This window comes from Podarcis liolepis, assembly GCF_965112155.1.
Source record: "Podarcis liolepis genome assembly, chromosome: 2".
NCBI lineage: Eukaryota > Metazoa > Chordata > Lepidosauria > Squamata > Lacertidae > Podarcis > Podarcis liolepis.
In genome coordinates, this window is record NC_139555.1 from 58396274 (window position 1) to 58416766 (window position 20493).

Genomic DNA, 20493 nt, shown 5'->3' on the forward strand with positions numbered 1-20493 from the left:
GTCCATCAATTTTTGGGGATTCAAGGTTGGGGGAGGGTGCTTTAGATTATATTTTATGGCTGTAATGTTTTGCACACTTACTTGGGTATGAATCCTGTTGAACATGGTAGTCTTATTTTTTAATAAACGGGTTTGTATCCATCAAATTAGCATGCTTATTGAACAAATTCTACTTGTTCAATGGAACTTCTCCCTCTCTTCCTGTGTGCCCCTCCAAATCTGCTCTTAGGATTCTACAGTGCAAATCTCCTAATCTTCTCCTAATCTGGGAAAAGAGAGGGATGGGAATTTCTGTTGCGTGAATGGAAGTCATTCTGCGAGTGCAATAACATTATTCCCAAACCTTTTGCGTTTCGGAGCCCATTTAGGAAAGTAAAACTATTACTTTCAGCACAAAATATCCCACTTCATGTAAGAAAAAACAGCAGTGCTCAGAACCCCCCTCTCAAAAAAGGCAAAGCACCTGCACATACGCCAAAACAAACAGAATGCACAGGAAAGAAGCAGGCAGCTCACACCCAGCAAAAATTGAGAGAGGCAGGGGGCCTTGACAGGTGCAAAGACTGTGTCTGTGGGTGCCATGTTGGGGATTCCAGTGTTAAATAATAATTTACCATAGTTTATTATTACTTATGTGCAATACCATTTTTGTTTCCTTCACTACACCTAAAACTTCTTAAGGGAAGCTGGCATTCACCATCAGTCATATGCAACTCTTGATACTGTCTTTCAGATCACGATCTAAAGAAAAAGTAGAAGGTGTGGAAGTTAACAAAGAAAAGAAAAAAGAGAAAGAGGACAAAGAAGAAGAAAAGGGTCAAGATGTAAATGTATGTATAGTAACTATTGAAAAGTTTCATTGTTCAATAATGGGCACAATACTGTAGTTTATGGACTTGATAGTGTTTCTAATGCTGTATAAAGTCTTGTTTCTCTGCATGTAGCACAAACATCTGTTCTAAATCATCCTTCTGGACAGAATGTAGTGGCTCAATAGAGGACTTCTAACAAGTAGAACATAAGCTACATTTGTGTTGTGACTGTGGGCATTTACTTACTGCTGCTGTAACAACAGTCTCTTGTAATTACAGCTGTGCAGCTGGAACCTGCTTGCTTTTTCCTATGTTCTGCTGCTTATGTTTTGCTTCATTAGTGAATGAAACACAGTAGCTGTCCAAGGCACAGAATGACAGTACTTAATTCTCCAAGAGAGTGAACTTGTATTGTAACACATGAGTTTCCCAAGATTTTATGTTGGATGTGACTGGCAATGTCTTTCATCTCCTTTTGGAAAAACTGAGTTCATGTCAGTGATCAGTAACTGCATATGGTTGCTTTTTCTCCCTCAGAATTTTGATCAGAACAAACTAGAAGAGGAAATGAGGAAGCGAAAAGAAAGAGTAGAGAAATGGAGAGAAGAACAGCGCAAAAAAGCTATGGAAAATATAGGAGAACTAAAGAAAGAAATTGAAGAAATGAAGCAGGGGAAAAAATGGAGCTTAGAAGATGATGATGGTATTAACTTCTTATGTAACTAACTGTTGAACATGTGCAGATGTGGAAGATCATGTGCTGTACAATGTCATATGTACTTTACTTTTTTGCATTCAAAGTAGTTAAGGGGGAGGGGAAGATATGGGCTGCATTTACATGTCATGCTAAGCCCAAACCATGGCCGATAGTATGCAAATATGCAAGCTCCCGAGGAGGAAATAACACCTGCTTTACTCCTTCCCAAGCTTCTTAGTCAAGGTTTGGTTCAGTGTGTTGTCTGATCCCAGGATCATGGTTAAGGTGTCTCCTGAACTATGATATGTAGCCAAGGTTTGCAGTTACGGGTCCGGGTTAGGTAGGAGAGACATTAGCCACAATCCCATATTCGGACAACACACTAAGCCAAACCTTGGCTTAGCTGCCATCCCATCCTGGGGAGGAGCAAAATAGGTGCAAGCTCCTTGTTGGGAACCAGCATTTTTGCATTGTCATGATAAATCATTCTTTGGTTTACAGTGATGTGCAAACCGGGCCATTGGGTTGGGCTCATGTTAAGCTTCTGAGCCTGTATGAACTGACCCAGACCCTGTGATCATCATCTGAGGTCCTTTGTGTGCCCCCTCCATGGGGGCCTTTTTTGTGGTGGCTCCCTGTTTGTGGAATGCTGTCCCAAGGGCAGCTTGCCTGGTGCCCTCATTGCATATCTTTAGGTACCAGGTGTAAATGTTTCTCTATAAGCAGGCCTTTGCCTGATTAAATATTCTATGGCCTCTTAAACGTGTTTGTGGGAGAGAATTTGTTATTATTTTATTATGTATTTGTGTTCTCATTTTCTATTTTTATGTTGTGAACCGCCCCGTGATCTTTGGGTGAATGCAGTATACAAATATGATGATGATAAATGGATGCATGCAAGTGTTAAGAGTTTTCCAAGTTGTTTGGCAAGAAGAAACAATTTGATTCATTTGTTTATAAAAGCATGAATTGTAATTGTACAAACTGCTTGTATCCCAAAACGGTATTAAATACTACTAAAATCTCTTTTTGCATTAGATGATGATGAAGAAACTGCAGAAGGGGAAAAGGAAGGTACTGAGATTGAAGATGAAGAACTTGATCCATTAGATGCATATATGGAAGAAGTGAAAGAAGAGGTTAAGAAGTTCAATATGAGAAGTGTTAAAGGTGGAGGTGGAGGTGGAAGTGAAAAGGTAAATTAAAAATAATAATAATGTACAGGTCTTAAAATAGTTTTTTTGTGCATTAAATCTGAAATATATGAAATCAAAACTAGTATCATATAGAGTTTGCAAGTAGGATGGCTTGTAAAATTTCTAATGTTTATGACCTTTTCTTTTTAAAGAAATCTGGGCCAACAGTTACTAAAGTAGTAACAGTGGTGAAAACCAAAAAAGCATCTCCAGAAACAGAAAAGAAGAAAGGAGAACTTATGGTGAATGACCAAGATGCAATGGAGGTAATTACAGCATGCCAAATTGTTTATTTTGCCATATGAAATCCCCTATCAAGTTTATAGATTTTATAAAACAGTTTGTTTTAACCATGCATGTAACCCAGTTTAGTGATGTTCACCAATCTATATGCAAAATTGTATATTTCCCACAGAAAAAATGAAGAGTTGTAATAGGCATTGTGAAATATAATGGCATTTGCCTATACTTAATACCTTCCTTTTGAGATTTATACTTTCAGAACTGCAGAGTCACTGATAATAATTAGAAGTGAGAAGGATTAGGATAAGCAGCTTGTGAGGCCTTATTGTGGCAACAGAAGAGGGCAGCAATAGTAGTGGCAGCCTATGAGGCCTCATGGTGACATAAGCAGTGGGGCTTATAAGGCCTCGCCATGGTGGAAAGAAGTGGCGGCAGCCTGCAAATCCTGGCGGTAGTGGGAGGTGGTGGTAGAAGCTGTGGCAGCCTGCCTCAGCAAGGCCTTGCAGCCACCTCTGCTTCTGCTAGCATCTCCTGCCACCACTACAAGGCCTTACAGGCGGCTACTGCCGCCTCCGCCATGAGAAAGGCTTGCAGTCCGTTGCCACTTTTGCCACTGTGGCAAGGCCTTGAAGGCCACCACTACTGACCACCACGACAAGGCTGCAGTGGACAGGCTGCTGCCGCTGCTGTCCACTGCCATGACAAGGCTTCTCAGGCTGCTGATTATTGTGCCACTGCTGCCAGGCTGCCGTGGCTACTGCCCCTCCCCCCCTTGTTGATTTTGCCACTGCCAGGCTGCTGCTGCCTCTGCCATCTAGCAGGCCTGCTGGCAGTCTAGCAGTCCCAGATTATTTCTATTCACTATGACTCATCACCATACTTTGGATTGTCCTGAGTACCACCATTGGCCAAGTCCCAGACCAAAAGTCTCATTTGGATGAATTTTGGCTTTCCTGCTGCTGAAAGTGGCCATGAGATGATTGATAATATCATCATTTATCAGTTTTAGACCTGTAAGTAATAGCAGTTGCTAGGACATTGTCCTGTTCGCCTCTGCATATTTCCTTCCTTATTTCAGATATCAGATATTGTGATATACAGTGTTACCTCGGGTTACATACACTTCAGGTTACAGATGCTTCGGGTTACAGACTCCGCTAACCCAGAAATAGTACCTCGGATTAAGAACTTTGCTTCAGGATGAGAACAGAAATCGTATGGTGGCAGCATGGCAGCAGAGGGAGGCCCCATTAGCTAAAGTGGTGCTTCAGGTTAAGAACAGTTTCAGGTTAAGAACGGACCTCCAGAACAAATTAAGTACTTAACCAGAGGTACCACTGTACCATGATGTTTAGCTGGTGATGTATCGCTATATTGGAAACCAGTTATTGCCCAGCCCTCGTCTGCTCTTAGTATAACTTTCAGTTAGCAAGGTAAGGTAAACATGCTCTGCAGAAAGCAGATTTTGCCTGAATATTACTTTGCCTGAATGTTTGTCTTTTTTATTTTATAACTCAACAGTATTCTTCTGAAGAGGAGGAAGTAGATCTCCAGACTGCACTGACAGGGTACCAGACCAAACATAGGAAATTGCTGGAACCAGTGGATCATGGGAAGATTGAATATGAGCCCTACAGGAAAAACTTCTATGTTGAAGTCCCAGAGCTGGCTAAGATGACTCAGGAAGGTAATAACAACCGACAAAGTAGTAGTAACTCTAGTTTCAGAGCTGTTGCATTTCGGATGACCATGGATAAAAATAGGTTGGGAGACACCTTGCATACAGTAAGCATTCACGCTTACATGGGGGCTACATTCTGGGGATTGCACTAAAGCCAATTTCGTATATAGTCTATATGCATTGGGTACAATTTTGGTGGGATTGCCAAATTCTTTTCTCCTGAACACCCACACCCTTCCTCCCCCCTTTTTAATTTTTTTCTTTTTCTCCAAGTGCTTAAAGCTGAATGTACACAAGTTAATTACGCATAAGTTGTGGGCTTACTGTGTTTTGTAGTCATGCTTACAACATAGAAAGCTTATTGAAAATCTCAATATGCTTTATCAAAAACATTGCTGCAGAGGTCAATAATATCACATGTACAGAGAATAACATTCAAGAGGGCATTGATTTATGTGGATAAATTAATCAGTATGCTAATCTGGATTGTGTTTCAGAGGTGAATGCATATAGGCTGGAAATGGAAGGAATTATAGTCAAGGGTAAAGGATGTCCTAAGCCAATTAAAACCTGGGTACAGTGTGGTATTTCTATGAAAATCCTGAATTCCATGAAAAAGTAAGTGAACAACAGCAAAATGAAGCATGCATGTCTTGAAGTGTATATGAATTCTCCTTGTGTCTTTGCTTTCTGACTTGTGCTGTTAATAATAATAATAATAATAATTATTATTATTATTATTATTATTATTTCTCTGGGCGGCTTCCAACAAAACACTAAAATACAATAACCTATTAAACATTTAAAGCTTCCCTAAACAGGGCTGCCTTCAGATGTCTTCTAAAAGTTTGGTAGTTATTTGTTTGCAGCACACAGTTACCATGTGGGTCTGTGTAAAAGAAATTATCTAACAAACCCATGCAAATTCAAGATTTCAGGGTAGCTACAGGTAACTTAATTCTTTAGTAGCTACAGGTAACTTAATTATTTAGTAGCTACAGGTAACTTAATTATTTAGTGTCACTTGTTCACTAATCATTTTTTGTTGTGATGTATTTTAATTTCAATTAATAATTTTGACTCTCTAATTTTTTTTAAAAAATGCGCATAATAGAATGTTCAGGTTCTTAACATACAATCTTTGATTTCCTTTAAGGCATGGCTATGAGAAGCCCACCCCTATCCAAGCCCAGGCTATACCTGCAATTATGGGTGGACGTGATTTGATTGGCATTGCTAAAACAGGAAGTGGAAAGACTATTGCTTTTCTGTTGCCCATGTTCAGGCACATCATGGATCAGAGACCACTAGAGGAAGGAGAGGGTCCAATAGGTACATGATGGCGACATTCTTTTTAATGCCATGCTGTTTGTGTGCAGGTTAATAATTAATTTAATGGATCAACCATGAACTGGAAGTGAACTATGAAAGGAAATGCCTGCTTGTGCTATATAGTTATAATTTCACTATTAAATTTGGTAGCTGTTCTCCTTGCCAGGCGGAGGGGAAGACAATACAGGGATATGCTTTGCTTTTGTGTTGCAGGTGTATCTTAAATGTTAATTTCTTCTAGCAGAGCATGTGTGGATTAGTTTATGGAGCCATCCTCAAGTTTCCTTCCCTCCCCAATCTTTCTTCCCAAACACTGCCTCATATATATTGAGGTACTGGGTGCTACTAAGCAACTTCAGGATTTACTAAGGAAAAGCACCAGGTTGCAGTTCAAAGGAGAATGGAGCACAGCAGGAAATGTGCAGCAAAATGAGGAACAAAACTGAAACAAAATGCAAAGGATGGTTGTCTGAATGTGCCTGCAAGCCACCAAGCTAGAGCTTTGCCAATTTGTTATCTAAAAAAAGCAAGTTCGTGGCTTAATGGGAAGAAATTGGATGAAATTCATATTTACCTTGTTTCTTTACACACTTTTACATTGTACATAAAATCCTATACATCTATAAGATACCTATTACTATGACATATTAGATTTCTCTCACAAAAGAAAATTGTGTCATTCTAGAAATTGGATTTCTTTTGTGGAAGGAAATCTTGCTACCTTCTAAGCATGTGTTGGAAGTAAGGTGCTGAAAATGGTGAGATTTGTTTATGAGGAAAGAGTCAGGATTTTTGTAATTACACTGCTTTGTTCTTTTCAGCTGTTATTATGACTCCCACTCGAGAGCTGGCTTTACAGATTACAAAGGAGTGTAAGAAGTTCTCAAAGACACTTGGGGTTAGAGTTGTATGTGTATATGGAGGAACAGGAATAAGTGAACAGGTACATATAAATCTTGTCTCTCTATTCATAGCATCTTGATTTGTGTTGCTATCGGTGCAGAATTTGTTTGGAATCCTTTTTCTTTTTTAGGTTTCAAGTAGCTTCTCTGTAACAGTTGTTTAATTTAGAGAGAATGCGAAGGTTACTATTTTGGATCCAGAGAGGCATGAGCTGGGCTCTGCTCTTGCAACAGCCTTCCATGGCTATTCCACACTACACCCACCCTAAGAGGGACAGGACACCCATTGGGGGGGTGGGTTCCTATTTTTCTCTGATGCATACATTAGCAAAGGGGGCTTTTTGCTGAAGGATTCAGCAAAATCACAATCTTAGTAGCTCAGTAGGTAGAACATGAGACTCTTAATCTCTGGGTCATGGTTTCAAGCAAAAGATTGGGCAAAAGATTCTTGCATTGCTTGCAGGGGGTTGGACTAGATGACCCATGTGGTCTTTTCCAACTCTACAGATCTATGAATATGTTCCTATTCTGGTAAATTTTTATGAACTTTCAGTTTTGTTGTTGAACCCACAGCTGTTGTTTTGACTGCAGAGTTGCTTTCACAATTTAGATAGTAATTGGGAGTTTCCCAGTTGCATATTTGGGACATTCCACACTTAATAATTCACAAGAAATGGAATGTAGTGAGTCTAAACTCTGCCACAAAACAAGAGCGCAGTATTCAGCTAAGTTTTATTTGGAATAGACCCATTGAAATTAATCAACATGGCTAAGTTAGCTCCATTAATTTCACTGGGTCGACAGTAAAAGCTGGATTCCACCCAAGGCAATTTAAATTACAATAGGTTGGATGCAGACTTTGCCTTCTACAAACAAAAGGCCGCCCTGAGCTAGCCAGCTGCAGATTAATCTTTGTGGGGCACCATAGTAAGTAAGGTGTTTGCAAGCATCTTACTATGTTTTGATTTGTTTTAACTGACAAAAAATGAGCTAATCAGATGTTGCAGGGGAATAGTACCCCCAACCTTTAATGTTTACAGCTGAGGGAATTGGTACTGAATCACTGATGAGTAGAATAATTGCTTAAGGATTGCTGATAATACCATAAGTGTTATAATTTTCCTCAACTTATTTTATTACCAGATTGCTGAACTGAAAAGGGGTGCTGAAATAATCGTTTGCACACCTGGCCGCATGATTGACATGTTAGCAGCTAACAATGGTAAGAAGAGACTTTCATTTAATGATTTTTTTAAATGATAAATAAATGGAACATTTTATTCATAAATGGAATTCTGGAAGTTATGTATTTCTTGAAGCTGTGATATCAGATATCGTGAATATAGTCATAAAAATGGTTCTTTCCAATAACTTTTAGATGTGGGTCTTATAAGTGAAGGACAGTAACTCTTAAGAATTTCTTAGAACAAGTACATGCATTTTAGATTTATATCTCAACTTCAAAATTGGCTTACTTAGGATTACTGTTTCTTAATTTGAAGTTATGCTGCCTGTCTGATGCTTGTTGACATTAATGCAACATAGTAATTAACTTTAGTTGAAGGAAATATAGCTGCACATTTCTAAATTGAAGTAAATCCACAATTCTTTTTCAACAAAAACATGAAATTTCTCTCATATATCATAAGTTTTCCTTCTTAGTACAAATCAATATACTAAACAGAGATATTGCAGCTTTAAAATGCTTTTTATTTCCGTATTGCATGCCTGTCAAATAATGTTTGATTTGCTTAAATATTGTACTTCAAAACCTCTACTAAACTGTTGACATTTGACTTCTGTGGGAAAAGTTCCTTCAAGAATTATAGAACTGGGCTTCCAAGACTTAAGCCATCAAAGGTAGGTACATCATTGCAGTTCCCAAGCAATGTACACTTTTAGGAGCTGAATAAATAATGAAAATTCTGCCAATTAAAATGGGATAATAACATATGTATTTAGTCCTGAAGAAGGAGATTTACCTTTTATCCGCTTTAAATTAGCTACCTTAAAAGCCACATTAAAATAGCTTTTCCTCTTTTCTTTAAAGCAATATCCTTGCTTCAAAATAGCTAAATTGTGTGTTCCTCCCCTTGTGTGTAACTCAGTCCAGCATCCAAATAAGTAGTTGAGAAATTCAGATCATAATTGATGATTGGGGTGGAAGTAACCTAGGGATCTGCAGAATTAAAGGGAGCTTGTGGTGGAGTGCATAACCCCTATGCTGTGGAGAAAGCTCCATGCTTTCTTAGATTTTAATGTACCCCAAACTTCATGTCAGGTTTCTGCTCTTCCCATGTTCAGAGGAGTTTGGGTAGGGTTTTTCCTGCCTTTCCCTTTACAGCATATAGAAGCAGCAATACCTGTGGGTTTTAGATAATTCAATTCTTCCCTAGTTTTAAGTGTTTAAGGGTTTTATTGTTAAAACTCAATCTGCTCTCATGTAATTCCGAATCACATAAGATTAGATCCTAAAATCCCAAGTGGAAAGCACTACCACAAATGCAGGGTGTGTATGTGTTCTTCTGACCCCACCCCTTATTTTTTCATCCACACCCACACCCTGTGCTTCACACTGATTCATGACCCCCTAGAGTGGTGAGGGGAGGGCCTCAGATGTTGCTGCTGATGGAGGGGGGAACCCACAAATTGCATTTGCAATGTGTGTAGGGAAGTGTGTTCTACTTACATATGGGGGTTCTTCAGTTCAATGATATAATGTAGAATTGCTACTGTGTACAACCTTTAAGTTTAGATTCAAGTGCCTTTTGTATTGGCACTTCTGAAAGAATCTGTTGTGATTTATTTTTAAAGACAAATTCTTTGAGTTTAGACCATAAAATAAGACAAAAGACATACTATGCATAGGCCCATTTGCCACTACAATTGGGGTAGCTTTTTAAAGACTGAATTATAAGTGTTAAGGTGTGTCTGAAGGTATGGGAAATGTGGCTTATACAATTCTTGCTGTTAGCTGCTGTCTAGATGATTCTCTTTATCTTCAAATCAGTGTGAGAGGTGCTGCTTCTGACGAAAACAGTGACAAAACTCTTGTCTTCTTTGTGGTTACTTTCACCCATCATAAATATTTCAAATAATAATCTATGTAGAGGCTATTGTGGGGCTTCTTCAGTTAGCTCTTGAACTTTGCCTTCCACACATGCGCTGTAATCTCTAATATGTTTTTTTCTAGGTGGCGCTCACAGATAGTGGCTGATGTGGCTCGTTGCTTCACCTCAGTCTTAGTTTTATGATGTGTTTTGGTGAGGGCTGTTTTCTGAATTTTACAGGTTCTTCTGGCCCTGTACTGGTATGCAAGAGAGGAGTTTGACAAAATAATGGGCCTTGTGCATCAGTACACAATTGCCAAAATGTCAATGGAGCAAGAGATAAGGCATTTAGCAAATTGCTTTTCTAAAATAAATATAACATTTAATGTTTGTTTAGCCAGTAGTCAGAATATGTACCATTTTATTTACATTTGCTGTTGAAGAAAAACGGCCTTTAGATTTATTCTTGTTTCTCTTTATTTTTCTCTCGCCTTTTCATAGGTCGAGTGACAAATCTTCGGAGAGTGACATATGTTGTCCTTGATGAAGCTGATAGAATGTTTGATATGGGCTTTGAGCCTCAGGTGAGAATGGGAAACTACCAGACTTAGAATAATTGTATTGTAGAGTTGGAAGAAGTTATGTGTGTCTTTTTAGTTCAGACCTTGGGCCATATTGCAACCCTCCAGGTCTTTCTATCTGCTCCTTGGGACTCTCCCTAAACCACATCCTGGCCCTGCTTTGCACCATCCTTGAGTGTTTTGCCTAGTGTCAATTGGTCTTTGAACACTAATAATGCTACTTGCTTGGCTGGATGGAAGATAGAGAGGGATGTTTAAACAGGTGTAGAAACTAGCTTGCTGTACAAAGCAAAATTAATATTTGTTCTGCCCATTCTTGCCTCAACCCTTGCCCACGTGGCCTCTGAAAGATGCCTAAAAGTGATTGCAGCTCCCAAGACAAAAATAGTTCTTCCATCCATTGTTTAGAACAGTGTTTTTCAACCACTGTTCCGCGGCACACTAGTGTGCCACGAGATGTTGCCTGGTGTGCCGTGGGAAAAATTGAAAAGTTCAAAAGATTTAAAAAAAAAAAATTTCCAAATTTTCGCCCACTAGGCGGGCGCCGGACTGTGTCCTGGGTATGGTGGGGGTTTGACCCCACCCTCGGCCAGCACAGGCGCCGATTGGCGCTCCTCAGGGGGACACCCTCCACTTTTCTGATGTCCGGGCTGTGATTGGTCCAGACTCCAGCCTGGACCTATCACAGTAGGACATCATCTTCCAACTTCCTTCCCGCCCGAGCACAGTGTGCGCAGCAGTGGAGAGAAGAAGACGTCGCGACTCGAGTCACCAGGAGGACCGGAGAAGTTGTCATTTTATTTCTCTTCAGTCTCCACTGAATGCCTTGACTGGGTTAGGGACCCTTATAGCTCAGCATCAGTTGGTGGAAAGGACATGACTTTACAGGAGCAGGAGGAACTAACTGAACTGAGACAAAATCGTGGTTTCAAGCTAAGATTTGCTGATCTACCTTTGGACAGTTTTTGGTTGGTTTAGACTATATACAAAATAGCATCAGGCAACAACAAAAGGGATGTATTTAAGAAACTCTAGAAGGCTTATGCTTGTGGCAAACTTATCAGAAAGATTAGCCACCACTATTGTAGACACTGAAGTTTCTTTCCTGTAGAATGTAGGAGGGTTGTTCTGCACTTTTTGTTGCAGAATTTGTACAGAAGTAGACCTGCAAAAATAATCCTTATAGGAGATTGTCCCATGCCCAACAGTAAACAATGTCCCCAATGTTCACTTGCTTTCCAATTACAATTTCCTTTCACTAAATGAAAAAGCACTGAGAGCATATTGCTATTTGAGTATTTGTACAACCACTGTAAAGTGTTGGGGTAAACCAGGCATAGGCAATCTCGGCCCTCCAGATGTTTTGGGACTACAATTCCCATCATCTCTGACCACTGATCCTGTTAGCTAGTGATCATGGGAGTTGTAGTTCCAAAACATCTGGAGGGCTGAGTTTGCCTATGCCTGCTATGTTCCATAGGCTTTTGCAAAAATGCTTGGTTACTAAAATGTTTCCCAGAACTGTCTATGTAAGGTTTTGCATTGTATTGCATGAGCTAAGATGCAAGTAATTTGATTTGGAGAATTGTGGTGTTAACCTTCCCTTTGAACTTGCTCTAGGTTATGCGCATTGTAGACAATGTGAGACCTGATCGCCAGACTGTTATGTTCTCTGCTACCTTCCCTAGAGCCATGGAGGCTTTAGCTCGTCGAATATTAAGCAAGCCAATAGAAGTCCAAGTTGGTGGTAGAAGTGTCGTCTGCTCCGATGTGGAACAAAAAGTGGTAAGTTTCAGGAATATATATGCTTTCAGGAATATATCTGTTTGTTTGCAACAAACTGCTCAAAACTCAGTTGTACATACAAAACTATACATCCAAGATGGCTTCAGCTCTGGATTATTTTGAAAAAAACAGACTTCTAAAATACATTCACTTTACAAAGTAGGGGATAGTGATTATGTTTATCCTTGTCTTACATGGCTTTGGCTAAACTGACAAAAATATCTTACAGTAGTGAGATTTATTTTTCCTTATACCAAGGATATTTATTTTTCTTTCCACCAAGGTTATTATTTGTATGCACAGTCTATGAGCATATAAGGAATATAAGGAAGCTTATATTTAATGGTAGCTTCCTTTGCATGATTCTGACCAGCTCTTTGAATCCTAGCAGCACAGCTCTTTCTTGTACTTCTTTCAAAGCAGGGTGACTCCCCAACTCCCAAAAGCAAGAGAAGAGAAGAGCCTTGGCCCACTTGCTTAGATGCAGCTGTAGTTTTTCTTGCAAAATTTAGCAATTTGCACTATCAAAATTAAAGCAAGAATCATAGAGTTGAAATGGAAGAGAACTGTATATTGACTTATTTGATTTTTACTTCCAATATGACTGGAAGCCAATTTAAGCAATTATCCGTGAGATGCTGTCTCCTTAAACTATGTTGTTCTTTCAGATTGTCATAGAGGAGGAGAACAAGTTTTTGAAGTTACTTGAATTATTGGGACATTATCAGGAACAAGGAGCTGTCATTATATTTGTAGATAAACAAGAACATGCTGATGGATTGCTGAAAGACTTAATGAGAGCCTCTTATCCCTGCCTGTCTCTTCATGGAGGTAATGGACATTATTCAGTCATTACAGCTATATAACTAGAGTAATGAAACCTGAATAATGTCATTTCTCAACATCTGTATTATGTGTCCTCCACAGGTATTGACCAGTATGACAGAGATAGCATAATCAATGATTTTAAGAGTGGAGTGTGCAAGCTTCTTGTGGCCACATCCGTGGCAGCCCGAGGTCTTGATGTAAAACATCTTATGCTTGTAGTCAACTACAGCTGCCCCAATCATTATGAGGATTATGTGCACAGAGCAGGCAGAACTGGACGAGCAGGCAACAAAGTATGTATGCAATATGTTTTATAAATAAACTGCTAAAAACAGTACTCTGATAAAGATGATTTTGTTTGCTGGAGGTAGAGAATTTGTAGAACACTGCAGGTGGATCAGTTTTAAATGTATTTTAAATCTAGGAATGCGGGTGGCGCTGTGGGTTAAACCACAGAGCCTAGGACTTGCCAATCAGAAGGTCGGCGGTTTGAATCCCCACGGCGGGGTGAGCTCCCATTGCTCAGTCCCTGCTCCTGCCAACCTAGCAGTTCGAAAGCACGTCAAAGTGCAAGTAGATAAATAGGTAGCGCTCCGGCGGGAAGGTAAACGGCGTTTCTGTGTGCTGCTCTGATTCGCCAGAAGCGGCTTAGTCATGCTGGCCACATGACCCGGAAGCTGTATGCCGGCTCCCTCGGCCAGTAAAGCGAGATGAGCGCCGCAACCCCAGAGTCGGGCACGACTGGACCTAATGGTCAGGGGTCCCTTTACCTATATTAAATCTGATCTAAGTCATGATTTAAATCAGCAGGAAGTTCATTTTGACATTCATGTTTTCTGAACAAGCATGCGTTCTAACTGATCACTCAGATCAGAAGATGATAATGATAATAATAATAATCTTATATTGGTTTGTAACCATATAAAGCCATTGTGTAACCTCAAGGCATAATACAGATTCTTTTGGCCATGCATCCCACACCAGTTTTGTACTGTAGAATTACGTTTGCTTCAAGGCAACCATATTCATATGCAGGTACAGTTAAGATCACTGCGGTCCTGGAACAAATTAGCATGCTAATTCATGTTGCACTGAACTATGGTTAATGTCTATGTACAGCATATGTTTGCATTGTTCCAGTTTCTTTTTAAATGAGGTTATTTTTTAAAGAAGACCTTTTTATAACTGAAATGTAGAAAGATAAAATTAAGTCTTAAAAATGTAAATTCTGGGTTGCTTCCAGTGCTATGCCAGTGGGATTCTGCTGGTGCAACAGATCTTCTGTTCTCTTTCCTCCCCCCCCCCAAAAAAAAATCTTCTCCAGAGTACCCGAACTGTCTGGACTTGATGAGTGGGCTGTTGCACACACAAAGGTTTCTTGCATCAGTGTAGTTGACTTGTTGGATGCTGCCCCCGTCTCTTACTTTTAAAAAAAGCTAAAAGTCAATCCTGGAATCCTGTGGAAACCTTAGCAAAAGAACTGTGATACCACGGAAGTCAGTGACTACATTCCCATTGGTTCACCTGTGGGTCAAGAAGTCACCACAAGATTAAAACAGACCGGTGTCTTGTGATTGCTCTTCTTACCTGTCACCCTATTTGTTATATATTTGGTTGCCCCCAAACAGTGAATTAAGTTCTTCACATTAGCTTGGTGGATTGTTGTGTCCTAAAATATAACTGCCCCCAAAGTTTATACATAATATTTTATTAACAGGGTTATGCATATACCTTCATTACTGAAGATCAAGCACGGTATGCTGGTGATATAATTAAAGCTTTGGAGTTGTCAAGTAATCCAGTTCCTCCTGAGCTGGAAAAGCTTTGGACTGACTTCAAAGATCAGCAGAAGGCTGTAAGTAATCCACTTTTCCGTTGTCTGATAATGTTTGTGCAAAGACAAAACAGTTGTTAAATAGGCTTCAGATGGGCACTTGTTGGGACATAGTTTTAACGTGGCTTTTATGGGGTTGGAGCCAAAGTGTCTTCTGCTCAAGAACACCTCCCACTTTGAGTGTTGGGAGAGAAAAGTGAAACTAATCCAAATAGGTTTTTCTGAGAAAGCAAACAGTAGCTTGAGGTCTGCCATAGAGCCTGCCTACTTGAGCACTGTGTGTCCTTGTTTGCAGGAGCGTTGTTCCTCTTGCTTTTTGAATCCAAGCTGTACTTTTAAAGTTTGGATGCCATGCTGTAGAGTTAGGCTTGGTAATAATATAATGAGAAGGAGGTAAAAGAATGTAGCTTATTTCAGACTGTTGGTTTGGTGATGGCATTTTTGAGTGCTATTTTGTGCAACAACTTCCCACTAGTAGAAACCTAGAAAAGGGAGTGGCCTGTGTTTGACCTTTCTGCCTTGTGTTTTTGTTTTTACATCTAGGAAATTTTATACATAAGGAGCAGTAAAAAACAGTGCCCACCCCCTGCCTGCAGCTTGAAGTGGTGTACATATGCATTTTGCTGCATATGTAGATCATGCCTTGATTTATAGGCTGAAAAGCACTGCAGTTTCATTTTTTAGTTTTTTGTTAAAATGCTGCTTGGGTGTGCATGGAAATATCTAAAAAAGAATAAGGGTTCAGTGGATTTGTTCTTTTTGTTCCACAGGTGCCATGTAGTTATTTTTTAAGGTGAAATATATTTCTATTTTATGTGTGATACCTGTTAAATCTCCTTTTTTGTTTCTACGTTTGGACTTTTTCTGTATATGGAATTTTTCTACCTGCATTATGTGTTGTGAGTGCTTAGCAGCACTTTAGCAGGATCAGCTCCCCCATTCATTAACATAAACAAGTATTGAAATATTTGCAATAGTCATGTTAAAAGCTAAGTTGGAATTTTTATATTGTGGAAGTGACTTCTGAACAAGGAGATTTGCCTTTTAGGAGGGGAAAACAATTAAGAAGAGCAGCGGGTTTTCTGGGAAAGGATTCAAGTTTGATGAAACTGAGGAGGCTTTGGCTAATGAGCGGAAGAAATTACAAAAAGCTGCACTTGGCTTGCAAGATTCAGATGATGAAGATACAGCAGTTTCAGTAAGTATTTAAATTTACTATTTAGTATAGCATTTTCTTCATATATATATATATACATAGTAACTACAGAATTGTGACTCACTTTTTCTGCTTCTGTTCTGATTGATTTCACAAAAACATGCTTGTTAGCTGAATTTCCTTTTTATATACAATTAAAAGGATTTTTGGCATTCAGATGCTTCATACTCTTTACATTAAATGGAAACTGAGTACTGGGTGGAATCCAACCTTGCACAAGTGGATATCCCCTTGTGCAGCAGGAGTTTCCTGTCTTCACCTTTTGTAGGCCCCTGGTAGCTCTCAGGCTTCACTCCAGAAGATTGACAGATCCGCTGGATCAGATTTGGGGACATGTGGGGGGCTTCAGGGTTGAGGAAAGGAAGGGAAGTCATGTTACACAAGTGAAGTCCCTTGCAGAGTTGGGCAGACACCACTGGATGTTACCCGCTGTTTATAACAAAGAACCTTGTGAGACCTTGAAGACTAACAGATTTATTATACATAAACCTTTGTGGGCTAAAGTCCAGTCCACTTCATCAGATGCATTTGATGGAGTAGATTTTGGTCCATGACAGCTGTATATCATAAGAAATTTGTTACACTTCAAGGAGTCACAGGGCTCCTCATTGTTTTTTCCCTGCAATGAACTAATTTATCTGCCTTTCTTGAAACTGTTTATAATGAAGGTCAGGCATGGTTTTCAAGTTTTGATAATTTTTCTATTGCCTTTCACTCGAAATGAGACTGTCAACACCCCAGGCTGAATTATTTCAGAGACTGATTCTTGCTTTTATTCATATAATAGGTGGAATTCAGAGTTGCACACATCAGATGGAACAATCCTGCCTCCACTGCGTGCTTTTCCGGGGGGTTCTGACCTCCCCCAGAGCCAATTGTAGGGTTCACACAGGGGGAGGAGATGGGAGAAGCCCCATTACACAAGGAAAAGCCCTTGCACTGGGCTTCCATTGATGGAGTTGACCATAATTTCCAGAAACGTGAAATTACATTGTTTTTTCTTTTTCAATAGATTGACGAGCAGATTGAAAGTATGTTCAATTCAAAGAAAAGAGTAAAGGACATGGCATCATCTGGCGGGACATCTAACGTTCCTGCCCCAACAGCAGGAAATGCAGAAAAGTTAGAAATTGCTAAGAGATTGGCATTGAGAATCAATGCACAGAAGAATCTTGGAGCCGAGGCACAAGTATTGGTCTCTTTTCAATTTAAGGTCACCCTCCTTTACAAAGCAAACATTTCTAAACTTTTATTGAATATGTTATATGTTGCCGACTGCATCCAGCAGAATTCTCATTATCTGGACAACCCTAAGAGACACACACATTTACACTGGGGTAAAAAATGGTGTAGACATTGTTTACAGAGTTCTGTGTTAATAAATGCTCAGTTTTGATTGACACAAAACCATACAGTCCAAGTTAAGTATTATTGAAAAAGGAGTAAAAAAATATCACATTCCTTTTAATGCCTTTCTGTGGTTCTATATATGTAACTATCCCAGAAGTGAGGAGTGAAGTATTTATTTTGAATAGCCACTACAGCAGGGATGAAGAACCAGATGTTGCTGGGCAGTCTAGGAATTTGATGACTTGGTTAGCAGAGCAGAGGGGCACAGGGCATGAAAAGGAATTCATATATGGGAGGTCCAGATAACCAAAGGTTCCACTGCATATATGTTGGCAATATCTGAAGTGTTTTTGATGTGACTGTTGATGCAGAAATTCAAAGTATTAGTGCCAATAACTGTGCCAACTATGAAAGTTATAAATACCTTAATAATTTTTTAAGGTCCCTAAAAAAAGTCATTAACCATATTTGATATGCAAATATGCCTTTTTTAACAAAAGTTCTTTGTAGAATGGTATTTCTGCATGAACAGTTTTTTGTGGTTGGCTGTTAGCATGCTCAGTAACAGTGATTACCGAATAAGAATTTTCTTATTTTTATCAATAATTCTCTTTTTTTTATGAACAGTTGAGTCCCAGTTTGGGATAGATAGCCAAAAAAAAAGGTGCCTATTTAGTCCCAGAGGACATTAAATAAAATTAAGTAATATGTTTGTTGACCAAAAAACAAGGGAAATAGAAAAGGGAAAAGAAAATATAAGAAAAAAGTGCACCAGTACTATAAATATGTATGTAGTAATGCTAAACAGGCCCAACACTTCAGCCATAAAGTTAATATCTGAAAATATAAGGGTCTGGTGACTTCTGTTTCAGTGTATCTGAAGAAGTGTGCATGCACACGTAAGCTCATACCAATAACAAACTTAGTTGGTCTCTTAAGGTGCTACTAGAAGGATTTTTTTAAATCTGAAAATGGGTTACTGTTCATATACTTTTTGCTCTGCATGAGCCACTTCCTAGGTGAGCAGTATTTTCCCCACTATTTGTGTGCAATGTGGAGAACATGCCAGAATCATGAGTTAATGCAAAGTTCCCGGAAAACCTTAAACAGGATCTCTTTTCTCTGCAACAATTCACAACTCTCGTTTCTTCCTCTGTAGGTATTTTGGCACTTATTTTTTGGGTCTGAGCTATCTTCTCCTCTGACTTACTCTAACCAGTCAAGGAACATAGAGGGAATCATACTATCATGGCTAGTGTTGGCCATGCCGCCGCAGTACTGTCAGGGAAGGGAGTAGGACACATGCCCTGGTTGTTGAGGCAGCTGTGTGGACGCTCCCTGCCTTGCTGTGCGGCAGTGAAACTGTCACAGTGCAGTAAAATCGGGAGCATTTCCATTGCTGAAGCACCTCAGTCACTTTTTTCTATCTTGGCATGCTGAGGTAATTTCATTCCATGGCAAGAGAGTGTGTTGGCTCAGTTGTCTTGGTAACAGGAGGCATTAAAATGCTACAGAATTTATTTGCTGCTCTTTCAGCACAGACTCTCAGAGCAACTAACGGTCATAACATAAAACTAAATAGTAAAAATTTAGTTACAATCATAAATAAATAAATGCAGTAGAGCAGTAAAACCATATGAAAAGCCTCCTGTCATAGCAAAAAAAAGAGCAACCAGTTATAGCAGCTAGTTGAATGATCAGTGACTGGTTGGGATCATTCAGAGAATAAATAGCATGCCATTCAGATTATCACTAGCAGGTGAAAGACATCACCATACTAATTTTATATTACTTTTGGGTGTAATCTATTCAATCCTATTCGTCCTTGGATTTTATGTTTGGGGTGAATTCATTTTGCTAAGAAGCAGAGGGTTTTTCTCATAGAAGGTATTTCATGGTACAGTGGTACCTCAGGTTACAGATGCTTCAGGTTACAGACTCCGCTAACCCAGAAATAGTACCTTGGGTTAAAAACTTTGCTTCAGGATGAGAACAGAAATCGTGTTGCAGCGGCAAGGGGAGGCCCCATTAGCTAAAGTGGTACTTCAGGTTAAGAACAGTTTCAGGTTCAGAATGGACCTCTGGAACGAATTAAGTTCTTAACCCGAGGTACCACTATACTAGGATAAAACCCCATTCAAAACTTAGGCCAGAATCCAAAGATGCATGCAACTAATTGCATGCAGAAAATGCAGGTGTGGATTTCTGGAAAAGCAGTGTTTGGAACAGAGGAGTTACAAATACAGTTTTTTGCCTAGCATTGTTTTCTTTTGTATAACAAAAGCATCCTGAAACCCTTGGGCTTTTTGGATCCCCACCACTTGGTTGCTTATACAGAGTTGCAACCTAGGAAAGGGAGTCATAACTTGGAGGCAGCTGTTTTGAGAATGTGCTTAATCCTGTTCCAGATTCTTTTCCTCTTATTATAAAGCTGTTAGTCCAAGCTCATTCTGCAAACAATCCAACACAATACAGTTTAGGCCATGTTTTTAGACATACCTGTATGTAAACCCGTGCAAAATTGGACAAGAGCCTGCTAGTGCTTTTCAGCATTTCCGTTTAAAAGCATAATTGGTAGCAAAATGCTGTTTTAGTTCTGTTAGGCCAAACTTGATGTGATGGGGCAGCCATGTTTATTTAGGAATATGTCTCACTTTCATGCCTTAATTGGGCAGACATAAAAAACAGTACATGGATGAGGGAAGCTAGGCCATCCCTTACTTTGCCTTGTGCTCCATTGCTTCAAAACACTCTCAGCCAACTCTAATATCTGAAGTGGGGAGAAAAATGCTTACAGCAGAGGAAGTCAGCCGTGTCGGGCAAAGGAAAGAATAGCTCTCCTCACTGGCATATACTCCTAGGTGCAAAAAATAAAATAAAATAAAAATTCAAAAAGGACAGATGTTCTGCTTCATACTTGAATGCATGTAGCTGCTCCAGTCACTTATAATTTGGCCCATAGCTGACCTGCCCAGTTGATAATGTA

At 39.5% G+C, this 20493-nt stretch overlaps 1 protein-coding gene across 4 annotated transcripts in view; it reads left to right on the top strand.

Moving 5' to 3' along the window:
* The window catches only part of DDX46 (DEAD-box helicase 46), a 36510-nt gene that overhangs the window by 8523 nt on the left and 7494 nt on the right, over positions 1 to 20493 (top strand). For 2 of the 4 annotated variants that reach the window (XM_083487975.1, XM_083487977.1), the window contains exons 5-20: positions 734 to 830; positions 1350 to 1515; positions 2548 to 2705; positions 2858 to 2971; positions 4470 to 4635; positions 5127 to 5247; positions 5786 to 5961; positions 6783 to 6904; positions 8007 to 8085; positions 10415 to 10497; positions 12115 to 12279; positions 12948 to 13110; positions 13207 to 13400; positions 14825 to 14962; positions 15990 to 16139; positions 17170 to 17370. In XM_083487975.1, coding sequence (XP_083344101.1) covers positions 734 to 830; positions 1350 to 1515; positions 2548 to 2705; positions 2858 to 2971; positions 4470 to 4635; positions 5127 to 5247; positions 5786 to 5961; positions 6783 to 6904; positions 8007 to 8085; positions 10415 to 10497; positions 12115 to 12279; positions 12948 to 13110; positions 13207 to 13400; positions 14825 to 14962; positions 15990 to 16139; positions 17170 to 17370 — 2293 coding nt within the window. The remainder of the gene's footprint in view (positions 1 to 733; positions 831 to 1349; positions 1516 to 2547; positions 2706 to 2857; positions 2972 to 4469; positions 4636 to 5126; positions 5248 to 5785; positions 5962 to 6782; positions 6905 to 8006; positions 8086 to 10414; positions 10498 to 12114; positions 12280 to 12947; positions 13111 to 13206; positions 13401 to 14824; positions 14963 to 15989; positions 16140 to 17169; positions 17371 to 20493) is intronic. The other 2 variants (XM_083487976.1, XM_083487978.1) reach the window with 1 other exon arrangement.